The sequence below is a fragment of the Rhinatrema bivittatum genome, chromosome 3 (genome assembly GCF_901001135.1).
Source record: "Rhinatrema bivittatum chromosome 3, aRhiBiv1.1, whole genome shotgun sequence".
In the NCBI taxonomy this organism is placed as follows: domain Eukaryota; kingdom Metazoa; phylum Chordata; class Amphibia; order Gymnophiona; family Rhinatrematidae; genus Rhinatrema; species Rhinatrema bivittatum.
The window spans coordinates 523,423,594-523,448,282 of record NC_042617.1 but is presented as its reverse complement, the minus strand read 5'-3'; the positions used below and the strand labels follow the sequence as shown (position 1 = coordinate 523,448,282).

The following is a 24,689-nucleotide window of genomic DNA, read 5'->3' as shown; positions in this document are numbered from 1 at the left end:
ACCTTGGGTAGTCGTAACGACGGATGCCAGTCTGTCCGGTTGGGGAGCTGTATGTCAGTCCCGAGCGGTTCAAGGCAGGTGGTCGTCTCATCAAGCCAAGTTGTCCATCAATCGACTGGAGACCAGGGCGGTTCGTCTGGCCTTACGTCAATTGCTTCCGCTAGTGAGTCATCGAGCGGTGCGAATTCTATCTGACAACGCCACCACGGTGGCTTACATAAACTGACAAGGAGGCACCAAAAGTCGCCTGGTGGTGGCCGAAGCGGAGTTATTGATTTCATGGGCGGAACGTCACTTATCCCGTCTCGCGGCCACTCACATCGCCGACGTGGACAACGTTCAGGCGGATTTTCTCAGTCGCCAACATCTAGACCCAGGAGAGTGGGAGTTGTCCGCAGAGGCGATGCGGCTCATCATTCGACGATGGGGGGTTCCGCACGTGGACCTGATGGCCACCCGGCTAAACGCCAAGGCGGAGCGCTTCTTCAGTCGTCGAAGGGAGCACGGCTCTGAGGGCATGGATGCACTAGCGCTCCCGTGGCCTCCTCACATACTGCTTTATGTCTTTCCTCCGTGGCCCCTGGTAGGAAGAGTATTGCGGCGCATAGAGCATCACCAAGGTCGGGTGATCCTCGTGGCTCCGGAGTGGCCAAGGCGCCCATGGTTCGCGGATCTAGTGAACCAGGCGATAGATGGACCTCTGCGTCTTTTTCATCTACCAATCTTCTTCGACAGGGCCCGGTATCTTTCGGGCGGATCGCTTTTCTCTGGCGGCTTGGCTTATGAGCAGAGGCAGCTACGAAAGAAGGGGTATCCAGACGCGGTGATCTCTACCCTCCTTAGGGCGGGTAGATCTTCGACTACTCTGACTTATGCTAGGGTTTGGAAAGTCTTTGACATTTGGTGTGGTGAGTTACAGCTTTCTTCTCGGAGAACCTCGATAGGTCATATCCTTACATTCCTGCAGGATGGTTTGAAGAAAGAGTTGGCCTATAGTTCTCTTCGGGTTCAGGTGGCGGCACTCGGCTGCCTGAGGGGTCAGATTGACGGCTGTTCTCTGGCATGTCATCCAGATGTGACTCGTTTTTTGTGGGGGGTTAAGAATTTACGTCCCCCTGTAAGGGCGCCGTGCCCGTCCTGGAGTTTGAACTTGGTTCTCAGAGGTCTTTGTGCGGCCCCTTTTGAGCCTATTAAGTCAGCCACCTTGAAAGATTTAACTCTCAAGACGGTATTTCTGGTGGCCATTTCGTCCGCATGTCGCATTTCGGAACTGCAAGCGCTTTCGTGCAGGGAGCCGTTTTTGCGCATATCAGAAGCCGGGGTTTCTTTACGCACGGTACCTTCATTTTTGCCCAAGGTGGTGTCGACCTTTCATGTTAATCAGATGGTAGAATTGCCTTCTTTTACGGAGGAGGAGCTTTGCTCTCCTCAAGGTAGAGAGTTGAGGCATTTGGATGTTCGTCGAGTATTCCTGAGATACTTGGAGGTTACTAATGACTTTCGAAGGTCAGATCACTTATTTGTCTTGTGGTATGGGCCCAGGAAGGATCTGCAGGCCTCAAAGGCGTCTGTTGCCCGTTGGTTGAAGAGCGCGATTGCGTCCACGTACATTGGCTGCGGTAAGGCTGTTCCGGAAGGGCTTAAGGCTCACTCTCTGCGTTCTCAGGTGGCATCGTGGGCTGAGAGCCAGCTTGTGTCTTGCCAGGAGATTTGCAGAGCGGCCACTTGGAAATCCTTGCACAAGTTTGCTAGGCATTATCGCTTGGATGTTCGTGGTCCATCGACAGAGTCCTTTGGGAGCAGCGTGCTTCGAGCGGGACTCTCGGGGTCCCACCCCATGTAAGGCGGCTCGGGTACATCCCAGCAGTCTGGACTGATCCTGGTACGTACAGGGAAAGGAAAATTAGTTCTTACCTGATAATTTTCGTTCCTGTAGTACCAAAGATCAGTCCAGACACCCGCCCAAGTCAGTTTACGGAGAGTCCGCTCGTGGTTCTATCTGTTCGTTCTTTTGCAGCGATCTACAGATTATAATTGCAAGTGTGCTGCAGGTTATACAATAAGTTGTTCTGCGGTTTGTTTCTAGTTTAATATATAGGGTGACAGGTTTGTTTCTGTAGTTAAGCAATGTTGCTACTTGATCTGGTCAGTGGTTGGCCCACAAAGGTTGGTTGATTGGCGGAAGTGATTATTTCGTTCCTTCTGCTTTGATATTGAATATACTGAGGGATCGCAGGTGGCACACCGGTATATCTAGGGGGTGCTTTTCAGTTTTTCTCTGACTCCATCTGCTGGAGGGGAGGCATAACCCAGCAGTCTGGACTGATCCTTGGTACTTCAGGAACGAAAATTATCAGGTAAGAACTAATTTTCCTTTTTTTGACGTTCTCGGTGCCGAGTCTCTCTTGTTTGGTCGACACCGAGCCATTAGATACGCCGTCCCTCTCTAGGACTTCTGCAGGCCCCTCTCATGAGAGAGTAGCCGGTGATAGGCCATCTCCAGTGTCATCACACTCAAGAACGTCGAGATTTCACCTTCCTCGACTCCGGGGAAAGACTGGGCCGAGCACCGAGGGAAGTCCTGCAAGTATCATCACCGGTCACCATGGGCACACGTCTCCGAGACTGGTACAGCACCGGCAGCTGCCATGCCGCCACTGAAGCGACACCATGAGGAAGAGGCACCATCCTCTATCAGATCTGGGAGTTCAAGGCGTTCCCCACAGGTTGCGGTGCTGGGCACCAAGGCTCCTTGGGACTCAGAGGAGGCTCTGGTGATGCTTCCTCCTCCTCCTAAATCCGTATTTAACTATAGCGGACTTTCAGGAGGAGTTGGACCTCAGAGTTCAAGAAGCAGTGCTCCGAGCCCTGAGGGATATCAAGCTGCTGTTGGCATCAGTCCCCATGCTGCTGCCAGAGCCTTCGCCGTCTCTCTTGGCACCCCTGCTAGAGCATCTAGACATCCTTCTGGGCGTACTTCCGAAGCAGCCAGTGCTCGGGAGACCATCAGTTCCCAGGCGAACACTGATGCCCCCCTCCAGAGCGATTCCCATTATCGGGTCCTCTGAGGAGGAAGAATCCGTGCAGCCAACGGTGCCCTTGGGGCCTTTAGTACCGCAGCTGGGGTTCCTCGATCCCATTCCCGCACCATCGGGGTCCTCGGTGCTGTCAATGCCCACAGTGCCCGCGATGCCAAAACCGAGAGGCTTGGGCAAGGACCCTCCATGTCAGTCCCCAAAGGACCTGAGTGAAGAGGAGCCCCCATACGATCCCTGGGGAGATGAAACATCAGAGTTTTACTCTGAACACTCAGATGACCTTCTCTTCAAGCTGCCTCCGCCAGATGAGAAGCTTCGCTCTCCCCCAGAGGATCTTTCCTTTGTGGGCTTTCTCTAGGCTATGGCCGAGGCCATCCCTTTCCAGCTCCTCATTGAAGAGGATGCTCAGCACAAAATGCAGATGTCTTCCAGTTTGTTGATGCCTCAAAGGAGATAGTGGCCCCAGTCCATGAGATCTTCAAGGAACTTCTCCTCAGGATCTGGGAGCACCCTTGTCTGTTCCTCTGGTCAATCGGAAGGCGGATACCATTTACCTGGTGCAACAAGCCTTGGGCTTTGAGAGGCGCCACCTCCCGCACCAGTCTGTGGTGGTGGAGTCTGCCTTCAAGAAGGCCAAGTGCTCTCGCACCCACGCCTCTGCCCCTCCAGGTCGGGAACACAGAGCCTTAGATGCCCTAGGTAGGAAGGTAGGTAGGTAGTTAGTAGGTAGATACCAACTGTATATGACCCAATACCACTGGAACTTGTGGAAATAGGTCCAGGAATTGTCGGAGTGCCTGCCCCAGCAGCAGCAGGATGCTTTTCATGGCCTGGAGGCTGGCAAACACGAGGTGCAGTCCACCTACGACATGTTAGAAACTGTGGCAAGGGTGGCTGCAGCAGGCATTGGTGCCTGCAGAATGGCCTAGCTTCATGCCTCAAACCTCCGACCGGAGGTCCGGAAGAAGCTGGCAGATCTACCTTGCGCAGGGGAGAATCTCTTTGGGATAAAGATAGGAACGCGGTACCTCAGTTAAAAGACCACCACAAGACTCTGCAGCACCTCAGTGAGTGCCTCAGATCCGCCATCCTTGATCAGGAAATCCTTGCGACCAGGCTCCAGGAAGTCCTTTTACCGCCAGAGGAAGTACTACCCTCCTGCCTCACATCTGGAGAGTGGTTCGGGAGTCCTCTCCTCCCTCAGTAGAGGAATGTCCAAGACATCTATTTTTGTGGGAAATCCTCTGAGACTGTATCCCTGGCAAGATTTTCTCTGAACCGGGGCCTCGATTCTTTGAATCAGTGCGTCTCCTTGGAGGCCAGGGGCAGGGAATGGCAGCAGTGGTCACTGGACTGTTTTTGCTGGGGCCTCTCTGTGGATTATGGTGGTGACCTCCCCCATCCAAAGCTGCTGCCTGTGGTGGGTTGGTTGCTTTGGGACCTCAGCGATCAGTGATTGTGCCTCAACTCTTCTCTGGAGAGTTGAAAGGTCTTTCGGGATTGGAAGGCCCTGATCCTGTTGCTTCCCTCTCCCCTCTGGAAGGGGAGATTCAATTGGGTTCCAGGGCAACTCTTATGGGTTCCCCTCTGGACGCCCGACTGTGCATCCCTTCAAGGGGTGCCCTCGTTTCAATGTTCCTGGAGAAGGGATGGCACTGCTGTGGCTGGCGTTCGCTCTCAGATTCTCACCAGCCGCGAGAACCGGTTGAGTGGTAGCACTCTCCCCCGTCACTCTAAGACGCAGCAGGTCCATTCACAAGGGAGCCTGTCCAGTGTTGTTCCCTTGTCACCCTCCAGGGTTTCCCCTGTTCAGGATTCACTTTGATACCTGCTGGACTTTGTGGGTGTATTTTCTTAGTGACTGCTATCGCCAATCATTCTTGCCCGTGGGACCCTCCTCTGCGAGGAGAGTTCTAGTCCATCAAATGGGTGAGCATGCCTTTCACCCTTTTGCCATGTCCATGGCAAAGGGAATTGGGGGCCGAGTGACCCTGCAATAGAGGCGCAGCTCTTTGCTCATGGTAGCGTGCAAGCTGTTCTTTCCCTTTTCCAGGATCACCTGATCTGCAGACAGGGGAGTCCTGGTTCATGCAACGATTGCCCATTGTTTGACCACGTGCTTCCTAGGGGGAAGTAATGCACTCATGGCTGGGTTAGTAATACCTCAGCTGAATGCTTGGAAATCTGTTCAGTGATCACCCTGGGCCTGCCCTGGTACCCTTTGGGTTTCTGGGCCGGTAATGGAATCCTATTCCACCGGGGTTTGCACATGCGACTCCCCGGCTTCCCACCTCCTAGAGGAGTTTTCGGGATTTCTCCCCTGGGGCATTCACTCTCAGTTTCTGTTGTTCTAAGCAGGCTGAGGGTTCTATCTCGGTGGGTAACTCACTGCTGAATTCGGTGGTGAGTTGTTCACTTGGGGTTAATAGACAACCCTGCGACTTGTCCTTGCCTTGGCAGTCAACCAGTTTGCATCCTTGTGTTCTTTGTTCCTTCCGACTTCCGGTTTAATTGTCAGGGGAAGGGAGGAGGACAAACTAGGCACTCATGGTATACCTTCTGTATACCTGCAGGGAAGGATACACAACGTTTTTCCATATATTTTTGCCATGCTCTGGCCAATGCTGCCTTTAGCTTTTCCCATTTCTCCAAGTTGCACAAGGGCCACACTGCTCCCCTGTGCTATCCTGTGGATAGGATAGATGAACCTGTTCTTGACAGGTGCTCTTGTGATGAGCTTCAGGCCTATCTCATCTCCCTGCTCGGGAGTTTTGGGCTACAGGTCTGTTTCAGGGATTGCCCTTCATCCTCTTAAACCCTTGACTCTGTCCTACGTGGTCAGCTGGGTCTGATGCTTCAGCACGCAGTGTCTGTTCCAGGCCCTGCTGTGATTTGCTACTTCCCTGTACGTACCGGATCATTCCAGACTTCTGGGTTTTGCCCCTGCACCAGCAGATGGAGACAGAGCAAAACTTGACAGGCTCTGCCATAAATACCAGGGTGCCTCCCACAGCCTGTCAGTATTACTCTGTCTCCAGCGGATGGTCGGGTGCTTCTCCCATAGTCGAATTTGATTTAAAAAAAAAAAAAAGAAGGGTGTTTAGTTTAGTCAGGTTATTTTTGTGTGGGGCTTTCTTCTCTCTATTAAGTTGAAAAAAAAAATCTGGAAAAAGAAGTAAGGAAGAAGCTGTTTGTAGAGCCGGTCCTTCACTCCCAGGGGGTTGTCAGATCAGGGGACCATCCCCCCTGGTCGAGTAGTTGCTGGGGCTAAGGGTCGAGGACCCTGGGTTAGCGTACAGCCCAGCCAGGGTGATACCAGGGAGCCCGGCTCACTCACCCCAGCTGGACCACTTCAGAACCATGGTGAGGGACAGCTCCAGGTTTAAAAAAAAAAAAAAAAAATAGGGCCAATTTTTAAGTTTGATCGGGCGGCGGCTCTCCGTGCTTAGTTCAGCAGCTGCGGTCGATTCGGCATCTCCCTTCCCTCCCTCTTCCCTTCTCCTCCTCGGTGAGTTTTTCTTTGGTTCTTCTTTCCCTAGCGCCGAGCATGCCACGTGGGTCGGCCTGCTTGGCTTGTGGCTTGGGCGCCGCGTGCCTCTCTCGGGACGGGCTGTGCTCAGAGGGCCCTTCAGTTTCGCTTCGGGGGGTGGTTGTGAGGCGGCAGACGTTCGCCCTCGCGGTTGGGGAGCGCCCGGCGGTCCCCCTCAAGCAATTGCAAAGAGTCGCGGGAAAGTCAGCCATTTTACCACCGGCTCCTCTCGTGAAAATTGCGGGAAAGTCAGCCATTTTGTCCCTGGCTCCGCTCGCGGCGCCGAACACAGCGAGCCCCAGGGATTCCCCACCTTCCCTCTCCCCCCAGCGGCCGGCTCCGCGGCCTGTTTCTCCAACAGGGGCAGTGGGGGGAGGGCAGGGGGGGCACAGACACGGACTCTGAAGGGTCCGATGCTTCCTTTTCCTCCAGTTTTATATTGGCCATGCATAGGGCCTTTAAGGCCTGCAGAGCCCACAAGAGACACCCTGCCCAGTCGGGGGGGCCCTGAAGGGCCATTCCACACGGACCAGCCTCGTCCTCTGTCGGAGAGCTCGGAGGGGCGGTCCAAATCCAATCACCTGTTGCGGGCTCTACCGCCTAGAGAGAGGACAAGGGCACCACCTCCGAATTGTCGGATCAGGAGATTCATGAGGAGCCCTCCCTGCCTCCGAGGGGGGCTGAGGGAGATGGTGCGCCGGTGCAGGTAGCAGCAAGGCAGAGCCAGGCCTCGGAAGGAGATGACCTGAGGGTGATCCGCCTTTTCAGAAGGGATGAGCTGGCTCCGCTGATTCCCACCCTCCTGAAGGAGCTGGGGATCGCTATGCCTCCCGAGGAGTCTCAGCTGGGCTCAATGGATCCGGTGTTGTTGGGTCTGAGCGGCCCTCCTACCACATTCCCTTTTCACTTCTCTGCAACCGACCTTCTTTTTCGAGAATGGGATACTCCAGACTTGGGTCTGAAGGTCACGAAAGCTATGGATAAGCTTTATCCCTTGCCTGAAGACGCTCTGGAAGTTCTGCGGGTACCAAAGGTGGATGCCGCGGTTTCGGCTGTTACAAAGAGGACGACCATCCCGGTCACGGGAGCCATGGCGTTAAAGGATCTTCAGGATCGCAAGTTGGAGATTCAACTGAAGATTTTCGAAGTCTCCGCCCTGGGGGCTCGAGCAGCAATTTGTAGTAACTTTGCGTTACGGGTCGGGCTGCGTTGGGTGCAACAGCTGCTAGCCAATGAAGGACTCTCCGAGAACGAAGCCAGGCAAGCGGGTCGTCTCGAAGCGGTTGTTGCTTATAGTGCGGACGCACTGTATGACCTTCTCAGAACTTCGGCTCGTTCCATGGTTTCAGCTGTTTCGGCCAGGCGACTCTTGTGGTTGCGGAACTGGTCTGCAGACGGAGCCTCCAAGTCTCGGCTGGGGTCCTTGCCTTTCAAGGGTAAGCTCCTCTTCGGGAAGGAATTGGAAGACATGATGCAGTTGCTGGGTGAAAATAAATGATACGACTCCCGGAGGACAGGTCGCGCCCCAAGGGCTCCTTCTCGTCCAGATCCAGGTTTCGGGGAAACCGTAAGGCTCGTGTTCCTCGCTCGAGTACCCCTTCATCATCCTTTCGTTCCGGAGGGGGTAGGCAGCAGTCCCAGTCCTTTCGAGGGTGACGTTTTGGTAGACCTACTCCCTCCTCCTCGACTACTGGTGGTAAGTCGACACAATGATGTCCTACCGGTCCATTCCTCCGTTCCAAGGGTAAGGGCAGACTGTCTCTCTTTTACTGGGTATGGACCACAATCACGACAGACCAGTGGGTACTCTCGGTGATAAAACATGGCTACGCTTTAGATTTTGCTCGCCTCTCCAATCCGAGTTTTTTCCTATCCCTGTGCGGACATGCGGAGAAGCAAAGAGTGGTTCAACAGACGTTGGTCTGTTTGTTGCACCTGGGGGCAATTGTTCCAGTTCCCGCCTTGGAGCAACAGAGAAGACACTACTCCATATACTTCGTCGTTCCAAAGAAAGAAGGGGCCTTCCGGCCCATACTAGATCTCAAGGGCATCAACAGATGTCTCCGGATACCACGTTTTCGCATGGAAACCTTGAGGTCCATGATTGCCTCCGTGAGACCGGGGGAGTTTCTGGCTTCGCTGGATCTCACAGTCATATCTCCACATCGGAATCCGGAAAGATCAACAGAGGTACCTCAGGTTCTATGTTTTGGGGAAACACTATCGGTTTCAAGCGTTACCATTCGGTCTCGCGTCGGCCCCCAGGACTTTCACCAAGATCATGGTGGTGGTTGCAGTGCAGTTGCGCCTGGAGGGCCTGTTAGTCCATCCGTATCTGGACGACTGGTTGATCTGAGCAAAGTCCGAAGTGCTTTGTCATTTAGCGATTCAACGGGTGCTGCAGTTATTGCACTCCCTCGGATGGGTAGTCAATATAGCCAAGAGCCACCTCACTCCTACTCAGTCGCTGGAATTTTTGGGAGCTTTATTCGACACTAGACAGGGCAAGGTTTTTCTGTCCATCGAGCGCAGTCTCAAATTACAGCACCAGGTCACGGCCTTACTGGAGAGCCAGTCTCCGATGGTTTGGGACTATTTACAGTTGATAGGTTCCATGGCATTGACCCTGGAGTTGGTCCTGTGGGCCTTTGCACACATGTGTCCATTGCAATCGGCATTGCTTTCCCGCTGGAGTCCGGTCTCCAAACAGTCCCATCTTCCGTTGCCTCTAATGGAGGTAGTGCAGTCCAGCCTGGGATGGTGGTTGCGATCGGACAATCTCCTCCAGGGGGTCTCGCTGGAAGCGCCGGATTGGACGGTGGTCACCACGGATGCGAGCCTCTCAGGTTGGGGAGCGGTGTGTCTACGAAAGTCCGTTCAGAGTCTCTGGTCCACGCTAGAGTCCCACTGGTCCATCAGTCATTTGGAGACCAGGGCAGTGCGTCTGGCACTCCAGGCCTTTCTGCCCCTGAATCAAGGAAAGGCGGTCAGGGTGTTATCCGACAATGTGACAACGGTAGCCTATATCAATCGTCAGGGGGGACCCGGAGTCACCCGGTGGCGTTGGAAGCTCGACTGTTGATCCAGTGGGCGGAGCGGCACCTTCTCAGCATCGCCGCGTCTCACATAGCAGGGGTAGACCACATTCACGCAGACTTCCTGAGTCAGCATCAACTCGATCCTGGAGAATGGGAATTGGTGGACAGGGCGTTCCAACTAATTTGCGACTGATGGGGACAACCAGCCATGGATCTGTTGGCGACCTTTCAGAATGCCAAGGCTCCACGCTTCTTTGCCCGCCGCAGGGAACCGGGGGCGGAGGGGGTGGATGCCTTGGCTCTACCCTGGCCAAAGTCGATCCTTCTGTATGTCTTTCCCCCCTGGCCGCTGATCAGTAAAGTCCTGTGTCGAATCGAGAGTCACCCTACGGAGGTGCAAATCAGGGGCACCGTGGCCTCCCGAGTGGCCACGGTGCCCCTGATTTGCAGATCTTCTCAACCTGGCATTAGAGGAACCTCTGCGTCTTCCGGCGTTGCCGAATCTTCTTCATCAGGGGCCTGTCTCTTTCGATCAGGTAGATTGCTTCTGTCTAGCGGCCTGGTGTTTGAGAGGCGCCGTTTAAGAGGTAAAGGCTATTCTGATGCAGTGGTCTCCACGCTTCTGCGGTCGCACAAGACCTCGACTTCCTTATCATATGTGCGAGTTTGGAAGGTTTTCTAATCATGGTGTGTAACTCGGGCGATTCGAGCTACTCGGGCATCTGTGTCCGAGATTTTAGCCTTCCTTCAAGATGGTTTGGCCAAGGGTCTGTCCTGTAGTTCGTTGAGGGTGCAAGTGGCTGCTCTCGGTTGTTTACGTGGTTTGGTGGAAGGGGGGTCGCTGGCTTCCTATCGAGACGTTGTCCGTTTTCTTAAGGGGGCAAAGCATTTATGTCCACTGCTGCTTGTTCCCTGTCCTTCCTGGAACTTAAACATTGTGTTAAAGGCCTTGTGCGGTCCACCGTTCGAACCACTAAAGAAGGCGACCCTGAAGGATCTAACGTTGAAGATAGTCTTTTTGGTGGCAATCACTTCGGCTAGGCGTGTTTCTGAGCTTCAGATGTTGTCCTGTAGGGAACCATTCTTGCGGATCTCTGAGTCCGGAGTTAGTCTCCGGACGGTTCCCTCCTTCCTGACGAAAGTAGTTTCCTCTTTTCATATGAACCAGTCAGTGGAGCTTCCGGCGTTTTCGCAGCTCGACAGGTCGGATCCTTTTTTCAAGGTCTTGAAGAAACTGGATGTGCGTAGGGTCCTTCTAAGCTATCTGGAAGTTACTAATGGCTTCCGGGTTTCGGATCATCTCTTCATTCTCTGGCAGGGTCCCAAAACATGGTAATATGGCCTCCAAGACCACCATCTCGCGGTGGTTGAAGGAGTCCATTAATTCCGCATACATTTTAGGTGGTCGGCCTTTGCCTTTGGGACTGAAGGCACACTCTACACGTTCCCAGGCGGCTTCTTGGGCTGAGTGTCATCAGATTTCTCCACAAGAGATTTGCAGAGTAGCGACCTGGAAGTCGTTGCATACGTTCACACGTCATTATCGGCTGGATGTCCAGGATTCCAGGGAGGGTAATTTCGGAGAAGGCGTGTTGAGAAAGGGCCTCTCTGGGTCCCATTCCAAGTAGTTTAAGCTCTGGTACATCCCAGGAGTCTGGACTAATCCGGTACGTACAGGGAAAAGAAAATTAGGTCTTATCCCAGGACAAGCAGGATGCTAGTCCTCACATATGGGTGACGTCACTGAATGGAGCCCAGCGCGGGAAACCTTTCTGTCAAAGTTTCTAGAAACTTTTGACTGGCCCTGAGAGGCCACTGAGCATGCCCAGCATGCTATGATATTCTCTGCCACAGGTGTCTGTCTTCAGTCTTCGCTTTTCCGAGCTGCCGTTCACACCGCGGACCTATAGCCCTCGCATTTGGCAATCCTTCTGACTGAATTAAGTCAAAATATTTTTCGTGATATTCTCTCTCATAGGAGCTCTCAAGCTCGCCGGCTGGTGAGTACTATTCATTTTCATATTTTTGGAAGAAAATTTCCCTCACACTCGCATTCATCGATGGCCGTCAATTCCAAAATGGCGACGGGATTCAAAAAGTGCTCTGTCTGCAATCGAAATATGTCGATAACTGATCCGCATTTGGAGTGTGTACTGTGCCTCGGAGAAAAACACGATGTCAGTACATGCGCCAAATGTGCAGAGATGACAGTAAAAGGACGGAAAGCCAGACAAGAGAAGATGGAACATCTATTTTCTCTTCAGCTAATCCCTTCTCCCTCGAAAGCATCGAGGTCGTCTCCAGCTGGAGCAACAAAAAGGGTCTTACTTAAAAAACCGCGTCCGGATGGATCCGGTGATCGTCCGTCCTCTCCATCGTCGGTGCTATCGACAAAATCGGCAGAGCACCAAAAAACCAAACATCGCCATCGACATCGACGTCCATCATCGTCCGCATTGATGATACAGGATGAATCGATGCCAAAGCGGCCTAGACAGCAGGAAATACCGGTGACTGGGCCTTCGCCGTCACCGATTCCAACTACTACATCGACGGATATCTCAGCACCGCCACCGCGTACACCATTGGTGCCTTCACCAATTGTATAGCCAGAATTGTCTACACTCATTAGACAAGCAGTTTTACAAGCTCTTCAGGAGCAACATATTCCGATGATTCCGTCGATGCTGACCTCCGGGTCGATGCCGATACCGTCTGTATCGATGCCGATGCCTCCAGTATCGTTGCCGATGCCTCCAGCATCGATGCCGATGACTTTTCCGTCGATTCCGATGCCTCCAACATCGATGCCGGTAATAATACCGATGCCGGTGGTACCACCGATGACAGCACCATTTTTGCCACCCAAGTTTTCCACTGGTTTCATAACCACTACACCGAGGCTCGGAACACAGTCCACATCACTTTTGACTCACATTCCACCGAGCCCCTTAAGGTACACACCATCGGTACCATATCCACCGGCTACTACATCGACAGCATCCCCGCTACCATCGGACCAACCTCCACTGGAACCTCCAGAAATCCAGGATGAGGCCTTTTATTGACGCCTTTTACAAAGGTACCAAAATGTGATCGATAACTTGTCACCTATTAGGCCACGGACAACATCTGCAGATGTATTCATAGATGACCCACAGCCTGGTCCCTCAGGACTCCATGTCCCACCTACACCAAGACCAAAATCACCTTACAGGGAAGATTCAGAAGACTCCTGGGATGATGAACCCTCTCAATTTTCTTCAGAGGAGTTCATGTCTAATCCTTCTTCACCTGATCGAAGAAAGAAGTCACCCCCAGAAGATCTTTCCTTCTCCTCATTTATACAAAACATGTCTGACTCCATTCCATTCAAACTGACAGCAGATGAAGACACAAGAGCACAGACACTTGAGGTGCTACAGTTTGTGGATCCACTCAAACAAGTACTAGCAGTACCAGTGCATGAAGTTTTACTGGATCTCCAAAAAAGAATCTGGGAACTCCCAGCTTCTACACCTGCAGTAAATAAACGTGTGGAGACTACCTACATAGTCCAACCAGCTCCAGGCTACCACAAACAACAATTACCACACCAGTCTGTGGTTGTGGAGTCAGTACAGAAAAAATCTAAACATGTGCGCCCATACTCATCCATTCCACCAGGCAGGGAGCACAGATTCCTGGACACACTAGGTAAAAAGGTTTACCAGAGTTCCATGTTAAGCACTAAAATCTCTGCGTATCAACTTTACATCACTCAGTACCAGAGAAACCTCTGGAAACAGATGGAAGAATTCATCACCTCTTTATCCACCCAGTTCCAGGAGCCTGCACAAGCCGTTATAGCAAAAGGACTGGAGGCAGGCAAACATGAAGTGAGAGCAGTTTATGATAATTTTGAAACTGCTTCCAGAACAGCAGCAGCTGGAATCACTGCTCGCAGACGGGCCTGGCTCAAAGCATCTTACCTCAGGATTGAGGTACAAGACAAACTTGTGGACCTCCCCTGTCTTGGTGACAATCTCCTTGGGGACAAAATTCAAGAAGCTGTACAACAGCTTAAGGACCACACTGAGACACTACGTCAGCTGTCTCAAACCCCTCAAGAGCCTGCTACTCAGCCTTCTCGTCATCCTCCACGCAGAGATGTACGACGTTCTTATTACAGGCCACGCAGATACTACTCACACAATTCTAGGGGTAGATCCAGCAGACCTACACAACGCTCCCAAGCCAGACAATCCAGGCCTGCTCGTCCACAACCTCCTGCACAGACAGGCCCTGCAACAGGCTTTTGAAGAAAACACCAGAGAACAGACCCAACATTGCAATCCCAAGCCAAATCTACCAGTAGGAGGAAGAATATCTCATTTTCACACAAATTGGCAAAACATAACATCAGATCAATGGGTACTTTCCATAGTCTCTCGAGGCTACAAACTAAATTTTACCTCAATTCCTCCAGAATTTCCACCAACATACTGCCAACAACAAAATTCTCAACTTCATCAATTACAAACAGAATTATCCACCCTTCTGAGATCCAGGGCCATACAACCAGTGCCCCGACACAACAGGGCAGAGGACTCTACTCCCGATACTTCCTTATTCCAAAGAAAACCGGAGGCCTACGTCCCATCCTAGACCTCAGAAATCTCAACAAATTTCTAAAGAAAGAAAAGTTCAGGATGGTTTCTCTAGGCACCATGCTTCCACTTCTTCAAGCAAGACATTGGCTTTGTTCTCTGGATCTTCAAGATGCTTATGCTCACATTCCAATATACCCTCCTCATCGCAAGTACCTGCGCTTCATAGTACTCCATCAACATTACCAATACAGAGTTCTACCATTTGGACTGGCGTCTGCTCCCAGAGTCTTCACCAAATGTCTAGCAGTCATAGTAGGACACTTGCACAAAGAAGGTGTCCATGTTTTCCCATATCTAGACGACTGGCTCATAAAGAGTCCATCTCAACAAGGAGCAATAACTTCTCTCACTCGAACAATTGCTCTACTTCACTCCATGGGGTTTCTCATCAATTATCAAAAATCCCATCTCACTCCAGCTATCTGTTTCAATTCATAGGAGCAGAGTTGAACACAGAGTTAGCAAAGGCCATTCTACCTATGGACAGTGCAGATGCCCTTATTCTACTAGCAAATTCCATTTCCTTATGGACACAAACCACAGCCCATCAGTTTCTGATACTGCTAGGCCACATGGCCTCCACAGTTCATGTTACTCCTATGGCAAGGTTGGCCATGCGAGTTGCCCAATGGACTTTAAGATCACAATGGATTCAAGCCATTCAACCACTTCACTATCCAATTCCAGTGACCCACCAACTAAGATCATCTCTACTTTGGTGGACCAACAAAGACAACCTGTGCAAAGGCCTACCTTTCCAACAACCAGTCCCAGGGATTACTTTAACTACAGATGCATCCACCTTGGGATGGGGAGCTCATGTAGACAATCTCCACACTCAAGGGACTTGGACAAAACTCGAAGCAACATATCAAATCAATTTTCTGGAATTTCGAGCTATACGTTATGCACTGCATGCGTTCCACACAAGACTGTTCTCATCCAAACAGACAACACAGTAGCCATGTGGTACATCAACAAACAGGGAGGTACAGGCTTGTATCTCCTTTGTCAAGAAGCTGCACAGATTTGGGGCTGGGCCCTGAATCACTCAATGTTCCTACGAGCCACTTATCTGGCAGGCATACACAATGTAGTGGTGGATCGACTCAGTCGTCAATTCCAACCACATGAATGGTCTCTGGATCCTGCAGTAGCGACCAGGATATTTCAACGTTGGGGTCAACCAACAATAGACCTCTTTGCGTCACATCTGAATCACAAAGTGGACAAGTTTTGTTCTCTGCACAAACAGAACAACCAGCCAGCCAAGGACGCCTTTGCTCGCCCTTGGAACTCAGGCCTACTATACGCGTATCCTCCAATACCGCTCATAACCAAAACTCTAGTGAAGCTACAACAGGACAAGGGGTCCATGATTCTCATAGCCCCGTATTGGCCTCGGCAAGTATGGTTCCCCACACTGTTATACCTCTCAGTCAGGGATCCAATTCGACTGGGAGTAGCTCCCACTCTCATAACTCAGGATCAGGGCTGGTTACGACATCCCAACCTTCAGTCCCTATCCCTGACAGCATGGATGTTGAAAGCTTGATATTACAACCACTCAGTCTTTCATCTCATATATCTCAAGTGCTTATAGCTTCACGTAAACCTTCCACACGAAAGAACTATTCTTCTAAATGGAAGAGATTCACTTTGTGGTGCTCAGGAAAGGATATAAATCCTTTCATCTGCCCCACAACTTCCCTACTGGAATACTTATACCATCTTTCGGAATCTGGTCTCCAGACTTCATCTGTAAGAGTACATTTAGGTGCAATCTCTGCTTACCATAACAAAATGGGAGATGCACCTATTTCCACACATCCTCTCTTAAGTAGATTTATGAGAGGTTTAACTCACCTTAAACCAATTCGACAACCTGTCCCAGACTGGGATCTGAATTTGGTATTAACAAGACTCATGCGCTCTCCTTTCGAACCCATAGACTCTTGTGATCTTAAATTTCTCACTTGGAAAACTATCTTCCTCACAGCCATTACTTCAGCTAGAAGGGTTAGTGAGTTACAAGCACTTGTAACATATGAACCTTTTACAAAGTTCCTACATGACAGAGTGGTTCTCCATACACATCCAAAATTCCTTCCCAAGGTAGTTACGGAATTCCACTTAAATCAATCCATAAATTTACCCACATTTTTTCCAAGGCCTCATTCCCATCCAGGAGAAACAGCCTTACACACCTTGGACTGTAAGCGTGCACTTGCTTTTTATATAAACCGTACTGCAGTCCACAGGAAATCCACTCAACTTTTTGTTTCCTATGATCCAAACAAACCGGGTAAAGCAGTGGGTAAACATACTCTATCCAATTGGCTAGCAGATTGCATAGAGTTCTGCTATGAAAAAGCAGGCCTTCCTCTCCAAGGGCGAGTAAAGGCACATTCAGTAAGAGCAATGTCAACTTCAGTAGCACACTTTCGTTCAGTGCCAATCCTTGACATATGCAAAGCAGCAACATGGAATTCTCTTCACACTTTTGCAGCTCACTACTGCTTGGACAAAGAAGGAAGACAAGATTCAGCCTATGGACAATCTGTCTTAAAGAACTTGTTTCCAGTTTAATCCCAACTCCTTCTACGACCAACTTACTATGATCCTCGACTGACTCATTCTCAACAGTACTTACTGTAACTTCACCACGAATGACTCAACCTCTAGCTTGCTATTCACCCATATGTGAGGACTAGCATCCTGCTTGTCCTGGGATAAAGCAAAATTGCTTACCTTGTAATAGGTGTTATCCCAGGACAGCAGGATGTAGTCCTCACAGAACCCACCCGCCACCCCGCGGAGTTGGGCCTCATACCTTTATTATTTTATTTTTGCTAACGCTTTTTGCTACATACGAGACTGAAGAGAGACACCTGTGGCAGAGAATATCAAAGCATGCTGGGCATGCTCAGTAGCCTCTCAGGGCCAGTCAAAAGTTTCTAGAAACTTTGACAGAAAGGTTTCCCGCGCTGGGCTCCGTTCAGTGACGTCACCCATATGTGAGGACTACATCCTGCTGTCCTGGGATAACACCTATTACAAGGTAAGCAATTTTGCTTTACCTTCGATAATTTTCATTCCTGTAGTACCAAGGATCAGTCCAGAGTCCCGCCCACTTCTGCATTAAGTCGGAGAGTCCACTGTTTTCTAGTTCTGCTCTAATTCATTGAGCCATGAAGGTCCTTATCACTGTCTCTTTCTGTTTTCGTGTCCGGTTCCATGTTGGGGGTAGTGACCCGAGGGTTCCCCAGTTGAACTTCATGTATATAGTTAGTTTGCAGTGGGGAATTATTCTGCTTTGACATTACGTAATACTGACAGGCTGTGGGAGGCATCCGGGTATTTATGGCAGAGCCTGTCAAGTTTTGCTCTGTTTCCATCTGCTGGTGCGGGGGCAAAACCCAGGAGTCTGGACTGATCCTTGGTACTACAGGAACGAAAATTATCGAAGGTAAGACCTAATTTTCTTTTGTTCTCCCAAGGGTTGCTTGGATTTCTTCTTCTCTTCTACTCTTTATGCTTACCACTCTTCTGCAGAGACATTTGGTCCGTCGGATGTTAGTGGACCGTGGTTTCTTTCTGGGGGCCCTCTGGCCCCAGTTTGTTTTTCGGTTGTCTTTTAACACCGACGGAAACTGTGTGGTCTTCATCCAAGAGTCTTTCTCTTGTCTACATCTCTGGGTTCTTCCGTATCCAGGAGGTTCCTGACTTACTATTATTGTCAGAGTTTACTTCTCAGGAGCCCTGCTTGTACTGTTTTCTGTGTTTCAGAGTTTGCTTCTGCTTGCATTCGCATCACGCCTCTGCCTTACGTACACCTGCAATGCATGAAAGTTTGTGTCTCAGTATTTTATATGGCTTTTCTTTGTAGAACCCAACTCTTATTCACTGTGGGGCGGATTTTAAGAGCCCTGCTCGCCGGTGCGCCTATGTTCAATAGGCCTACTGGCGCGCGCAGAGCCCCGGGACTCGCGTAAGTCCCGGGGTTTTCCGAGGGGGGCGTGTTGGGGGGGCGAGGCCGAGCGGCGCGCCATTTTCGGGGCGGGCCCGGGGGCGTGGTTTCGGCCCGGGGTGGTCCGGGGGCGTGGCCGCGCCCTCCGGAACCGCCCCCGGGTCGCGTCTAGGCGCGCCAGTGGCCTGCTGGCGCGCGGGGATTTACTTTTCCCTCTGGGAGGCGTAAATCCCCCAACAAAGGTAGGGGGGGGGTTTAGACAGGGCCGGGGGGGTGGGTTAGGTAGAGGAAGGGAGGGGAAGGTGAGGGGAGGGCGTTAGCGAATTCCCTCCAAGGCCGCTCCGATTTCGGAGCGGCCTGGGAGGGAACGGCGGCAGGCTACACGGAATAGGCAGCCTTGCACGCGCCGATCCAGGATTTTAGCGGATACGCACGGCTACGCGCGTATCTACTAAAATCTTGCGTACTTTTGTTTGCGCCTGGAGCGCCAACAAAAGTACACGAACGCGCCGTTTTTGAAAATCTACCCCTGTACGTACCCGGATCAGTCCAGACTCAGGGATTCACTCATGTGTGAGGACTACCATCCTGCTTGTCCTCGGAGAAAGCAGAGTTGCTTACCTGTACTAGGTGTTCTCCGAGGACAGCTGGATGTTAGTCCTTACGAAACCCACCCACCTTCCCTGGGAGTTGGTTCCTCCATGTATTAGCTATATCATGGATTAAGGGTCTCTGCCTAGGGGGCAGGGGTATGACTACAGCTGCACATGCTCAGTAGGGCATGTTTGAGAGTTCTAGAATCTCTGAGATCAAAGTTCCGTGCCTGGCTTCATCCAATGATGTCACCCATGTGTGAAGACTAACATTCTGTTGTCCTCGGAGAGCTCTTGTTATAGGTAAGCTTTACCTATGTAAATGGGCTTTTGAAAAATACTAAAATATTCAGTTGTGATCATTAGTTTAAATACCCCTGGCAGAATTTTTAAGATGTGTGGCATTTTAAGAAAACATGAATGATCAGACAAAACACATATCTCTTATATTTAATGTGTTTCATATTAAACTATTATGCATCACAGAAAAGCACAATCATTAAATAAACTATAGCACTAAAGGAAATAATAAAATGGTCCTGTTCAAAAGTTTACATACCCTTAAATGTTTGGGCTGATAATATACATTCAAGTTCACATGCACAGGTTGAGATTGCAATGAAGGGTAGGCATCCTCACCTGTGCCTTGTTTAATTGTAATTAGTGTCTGTGTATAAATAGTCAATAAATTTCTTAGCTCTTGAGAAACCCTTGTGCATTTCATCCAGGGCTGCACTGTCTTTGGTGGTTACTGAAGCATTGGGAAAGCAAAAGAGCTGCCAGAGGATCTGTGAGCAAAAGTAGTTTAACATTGTAAATCAGGAAAAGGATATAAAAAGATATGCAAAGATTTGAAAATGCCAATCAGTACTGCTCAAATTCTGATCAAAAAGTGGAAACTTATGGGTTCTGTTAATACCAAGCTATGGTCAGGTAGACCACGAAAGATTTCAGACACAACTGCCAGGAAAATTTGTTGGGATGCAAATAAAAACCCACAAGCAACCTTTACTGCAATACAGGCTTCTCTGAAACAAAGTAGTGTGGGTAGTTCAGCATGCACAAAAGAGTTGCCAGAAAAAAATCCATTACTATACCAACGCCTCAAAACAGCCCACTTACAATACATCAAACAGCATCTAGAGAAGCCTCAAAACTTCTGGAACAAAATAATTTGGAGTGATGAGACCAAACCTTTTGTGGGTGTGTGAGCTACAGCAGCACAGGGAATTTAGTCAAAATTGATGGCAGGATTAATGCAGCATCTTATCAAAAAATATTGGAGTAGAATTGTATTCATCAGCCAGGAAGCTGCGCATGGGGCACACTTGCATTTTCCAACATGACAATGAGGCCAAGTCAAACTTTCAGTGGCTGCAGCAGAAGAAAGTGAAGGTTCTGGAGTGGCCATCACAGTCGCCTGACCTCAACATCATTGAGCCATTTTGGAGAGAACTCAAACATGCAGTTCATTCTAGACCAGTGGTTCTCAACCTTTTTCCCATCATGACACACCTGACAGACCACGCTCACATGTGTGACACACTGCTCATTAAAATTTACTACAGAAATAAAAAATAAAGGTCCAGTATTATTTTTATTGTTAAGAATGACACAAGAAAAAGATACTTATTCTGTCTGAACACCAATTTCCAGCACTTAACAGTAACCACCTTACCTAAGAAAAGGCAACACTGAAAATACTATACCAGGTCTTAAGACACCAATACCAGGCTGCTATAGAGCCCTACACAGAAACTACACGCCAGCAGAAAACCTTACCTGAATCACATGTGCTGACCCTCACCTAACAAAGAATAAAGAGACCAAAACGCATAACTAGAAGCATGCAGACAAAAACTGAATTGGAAACTGCAACAAGCCAGAGTCTCTGTATGCAGTGCAACAAAGGAAAAAAAGAAACATCACCCATCCTTATAAAACAAATCAAGAAATATAAAATCAGTAGCTGTAAAACCATACTAACAAAAAGAACAGATTATTTCAAAACAGCGAATGAATGGAATATCCAATAATTAAAAACTCGTAAAAAATTTCTAGATACCAATAAAATATTTCAAAATAGCAGACACAAAGACCCAGTAATGAAAAATAAGGATACAAACAATTTTTTGCTCTGCATACCTGGGAACGTTTGATATCCAGGTGCCCTGAGATTGTTTTGAATTAGCAGGTGGAGGGATGGTTTGCTTGCAACTTTCTCCTCTCTCTCTCTCTCTCACACTGGCTCTCAGTCGCTCACATATACACATGCTTTTTCTCTCTCACTTATATAGGCCTTTAATTACACATTTACACACATGATGTCTATCTTTTCAGGCTTACACACACAGGCTTTCAATCACACACAATCATGCTGTCTTTTTCTCTCACACACAGACTTTCATTTGCATGCTTACAAACATGCTCTCTCTCTTTCTCTCATTTACACACAGGCTCTCAATCACATACTCACATGCTCCCTCACCTAAACCAGCTCTCAATCACACAGACGCACATGTTCTCTCTTTCTTTCTATCACACATGCTCTCAATCACATACTCACATGCTCCCTCACCTAAACCAGCTCTCAATCACACACATACTCTCTTTCACATGTACAGGCTCTCAATCATTCACATACATGCTCTCTCACACACACACACACACACAGGATGTCAAACAGACATGCTTGCTCATTCACTCACTCTCCCCCTCTCCCAAACTAGCAGCAGCAGCAGCAGCCTCCTCCACTTCTAACCCTAAAGGCAGCAGCAACCTACTTCATTTTCAGCCGTCGCAGAGAAAGGAGTCCCATTGGCCACGGAGGTTGACGACGTTCTTTGTTTTTCTGCAAGCCACACTGCTCATTCCTCAGGCTGCGCCTCACTTCTGTTCTTCGGGCCGACGCTGACCACATTGGCATAATCTCTTGTTCCCGCACACGCACTTGCTGCTCACCACTTCCTCTTCCGGGCCGGGGAGGGGGGGCGGGAAGAAGAGAGCATGCCGGTGCCACGGACTCCAGCTGTATGGCTGCGTTCCGCCCAGGTGTAGGACCTATTTTGCTTGGGAGGGGGAACAACTGGGTCAGCGGGGGACCGGGAAGTGTGGAGACACACCTGTGTGATCTTGGCGACACACTGGTGTGTCGCAACACATCGGTTGAGAACCACTGTTCTAGATAACCAAAGAATTTACAGGATCTGGAGGCTTTTTGTCACGAGGAATGGGCAACTTTACCACATGAGAAAATAAAGGGCCTCATTCTTAACTATCACAAACGACTGCAAGCCATCATTGATGCAAAAGGGGGTAATATATGATATTAAGAACTAAGAGTATGCAAACTTTTGAACAGGACCACTTTATTATTTCACTTATTGCTATGGTTTGTTTAATGATTATGCTATTCTGTGATGCATAGTAGTTTAATTTGAAACACATAAAAAAAAATCAGACATGTTTTGTCTGATCACTCATGTTTTCTTAAAATGCTAAATCACAACAAATACTGTTTAACCACATGAAATATAAGATAGTTCTCAACACCTCAGTGAGAAAAGAATCTTTTCTCTCATTTATCAGACCTCATAGGTAGGCATGTATTATAATGCTAAATAGCATGTGAATTAATATGCCAAATAGTATAATCATAGGTTTTGGATGAGTATATTTTAACTTTGCTTAGTGAATCCAATATACTGAAGTATGATCAGGAATATTTACAAGAATGTTTTTCAAATATCTCATGGTATTAGTATAGGCAAATGTCCAAATTCCAGGTAATCCAAAATTTCAATTATTTGAACTTAGCTTTTTGCAGCGCGAAGAAACGCTGTGTTCTTCGTGTGAGGCTAAGAGGGAGAGAAAGCCCGACACAGGATCCGTGTTTCGGCTTATGCCTTCATCGGGGGCCGAAAATAGCTATCAAAATAAATAAACACAGTTTGTTGTAACATTCACAAAGATAGAATACTTGCGAAACGTAGTAGGCAAAGATGAGACACCAACATGTTCAAAGCGGCTCAAAGTGCCAGCGATAATGCGTTTCTTCAGTCAAGGGAGACCGCTCTCGCGCCATCACTTAAACTTTAAGTGATGGCGCGAGAGCCTTTAAGTCTTAAAGGAACTCACAGCCAATCCAAATGAGCCACGTAAGTAAAAATGACGTAGGAGGTTGCTATGGACCTTTAAACCAGAGAATACCATTCTACAGCTATGTTCAAGCCATGAGGTTGTACAGAATTTAATTTAAAAATCCATTGTTGTTCTTTTAAATTCAACAATTTTTGTGGATCACCCCCCTCCCTGATAGTTGGATACAATCTATCACCCTCCATCTTAGATCCACAAATTTATGTTTTTCCAAGAGACAGTGTGCCACAATCGGAGCTTGAACCTTTTCTGTCTACAAGCAACTGCGGTGTTCAATTAACCTAGTGTGGACTGGACATTTAGTCTGACCGACATACAGTTTGTCACAAGGACATGCTATGATATAGATGACATAGGAGGTCTGATTGCCAGACCTGACATAGGAGGTCTTATTGCCAGATCTGCTGCAACCCTCAGCTTGGAACTCTTCATGTGTAATGGTTAATTCAGTCTGCTTTCCAATGGAAAAAGCAAGTTTACTTAGCGTAAATGGTGTTTTTTGTAGATAGCAGGATGAATTAGATATGGAATACCACCCATCTCCCTAGATAGTCAACTAAGTAGCTAGAATTATCTCTGATATCGACTGAGGAGGCTTACGAGACAATGCCAAAGGGGGAATTCCTGTACATGCTCAGTAAGAATTTAAAGCTCTACTAGCTAGAAGGGATGAGTCCATTCAGTGCCGCTGGATGACATCACCCACAAGAAATGGCTAATTCATCCTGCTATCTGCTGAAAACACCATTTATGGTAAACAAACATGCTTAAACATCATTTGATTAGCTAAATAAAAAAATCAACTATGTTTCTCAGTTAACTTGTTCAAAGAAACTAGTTATAAATAATATGTTGTTTAAAAATAGTCACTTTGTAGCTCTGATCCTTGGACTAAGGATAGTAAAAAATGATGCACATTTTCCATTTCTTGAATTTCAAGGAAAAATTAAATCAAAGGAATGTAAAAGAATAAAATATGTTTACCGTATTAAAAAGATTTTCCTATTACTCTGCAAATGTCAATTTTTTTTTATTACTGGTTTGCATATCAAGACACAGTAAATGTTGATGCCAATATTGTTCAATAACTATACATTGTATTTGTGTTCACTGTAATACACTAAGATAAATAAAGTTATAAAAAAAAAGACACAATAAATGTAGGTGATAATGGTCCATTCCTATCAGCAAAGGAGATGTTACCTCTCACTGGGCAAACACCTTCAAAAGCATCATTTAACCAAATTTCTTCTCCTTTTATTTTAGATTGCATGATGTTCTCAATAACCTGAAACAGAAACTAGCCAAGCAAATAAAGCAGTATCAAGAAGAGAACCAAACATTGACAGATGATTATAAGAGAATCGTGGAGCTCTACAAGGATGTGCAGAAAAAAATGAGGTATGTGCATTCTCTTTTTGAGGCTTGATTTATTTATTCTTGAACAAGCCGTTAAGCCCGTTAAAACGGGCTACATCCCTCTGTCTCTCACCTCCCCCTCATTTCTCTCTCCTCTCACTCTTCAACCACCCCCCACCCTCCCTCTCCTCTCCTCTCACTCAGTCCCTCCTCCCCTCAGTCTCACTCACTCCCTCCCCCTCTCTCCCTCCCTCACTCACTCAGTCAGTCCCACTCACTCTCACTCAGTCCCACTCCCTCCGTCCTCTCCCTCCCTCTCTCTCCCTCAGTCCCACTCACTCCCTCTCACTCA

General features: G+C 48.7%; 1 protein-coding gene across 1 annotated transcript in view; it reads left to right on the top strand.

Moving 5' to 3' along the window:
* The window catches only part of DRC1 (dynein regulatory complex subunit 1), a 310,180-nt gene that overhangs the window by 155,567 nt on the left and 129,924 nt on the right, over positions 1-24,689 (top strand). Inside the window, exon 9 of the mRNA XM_029596255.1 lies at positions 24,245-24,379. Within this exon, the coding sequence (XP_029452115.1) occupies positions 24,245-24,379 (135 nt within the window). The remainder of the gene's footprint in view (positions 1-24,244; positions 24,380-24,689) is intronic.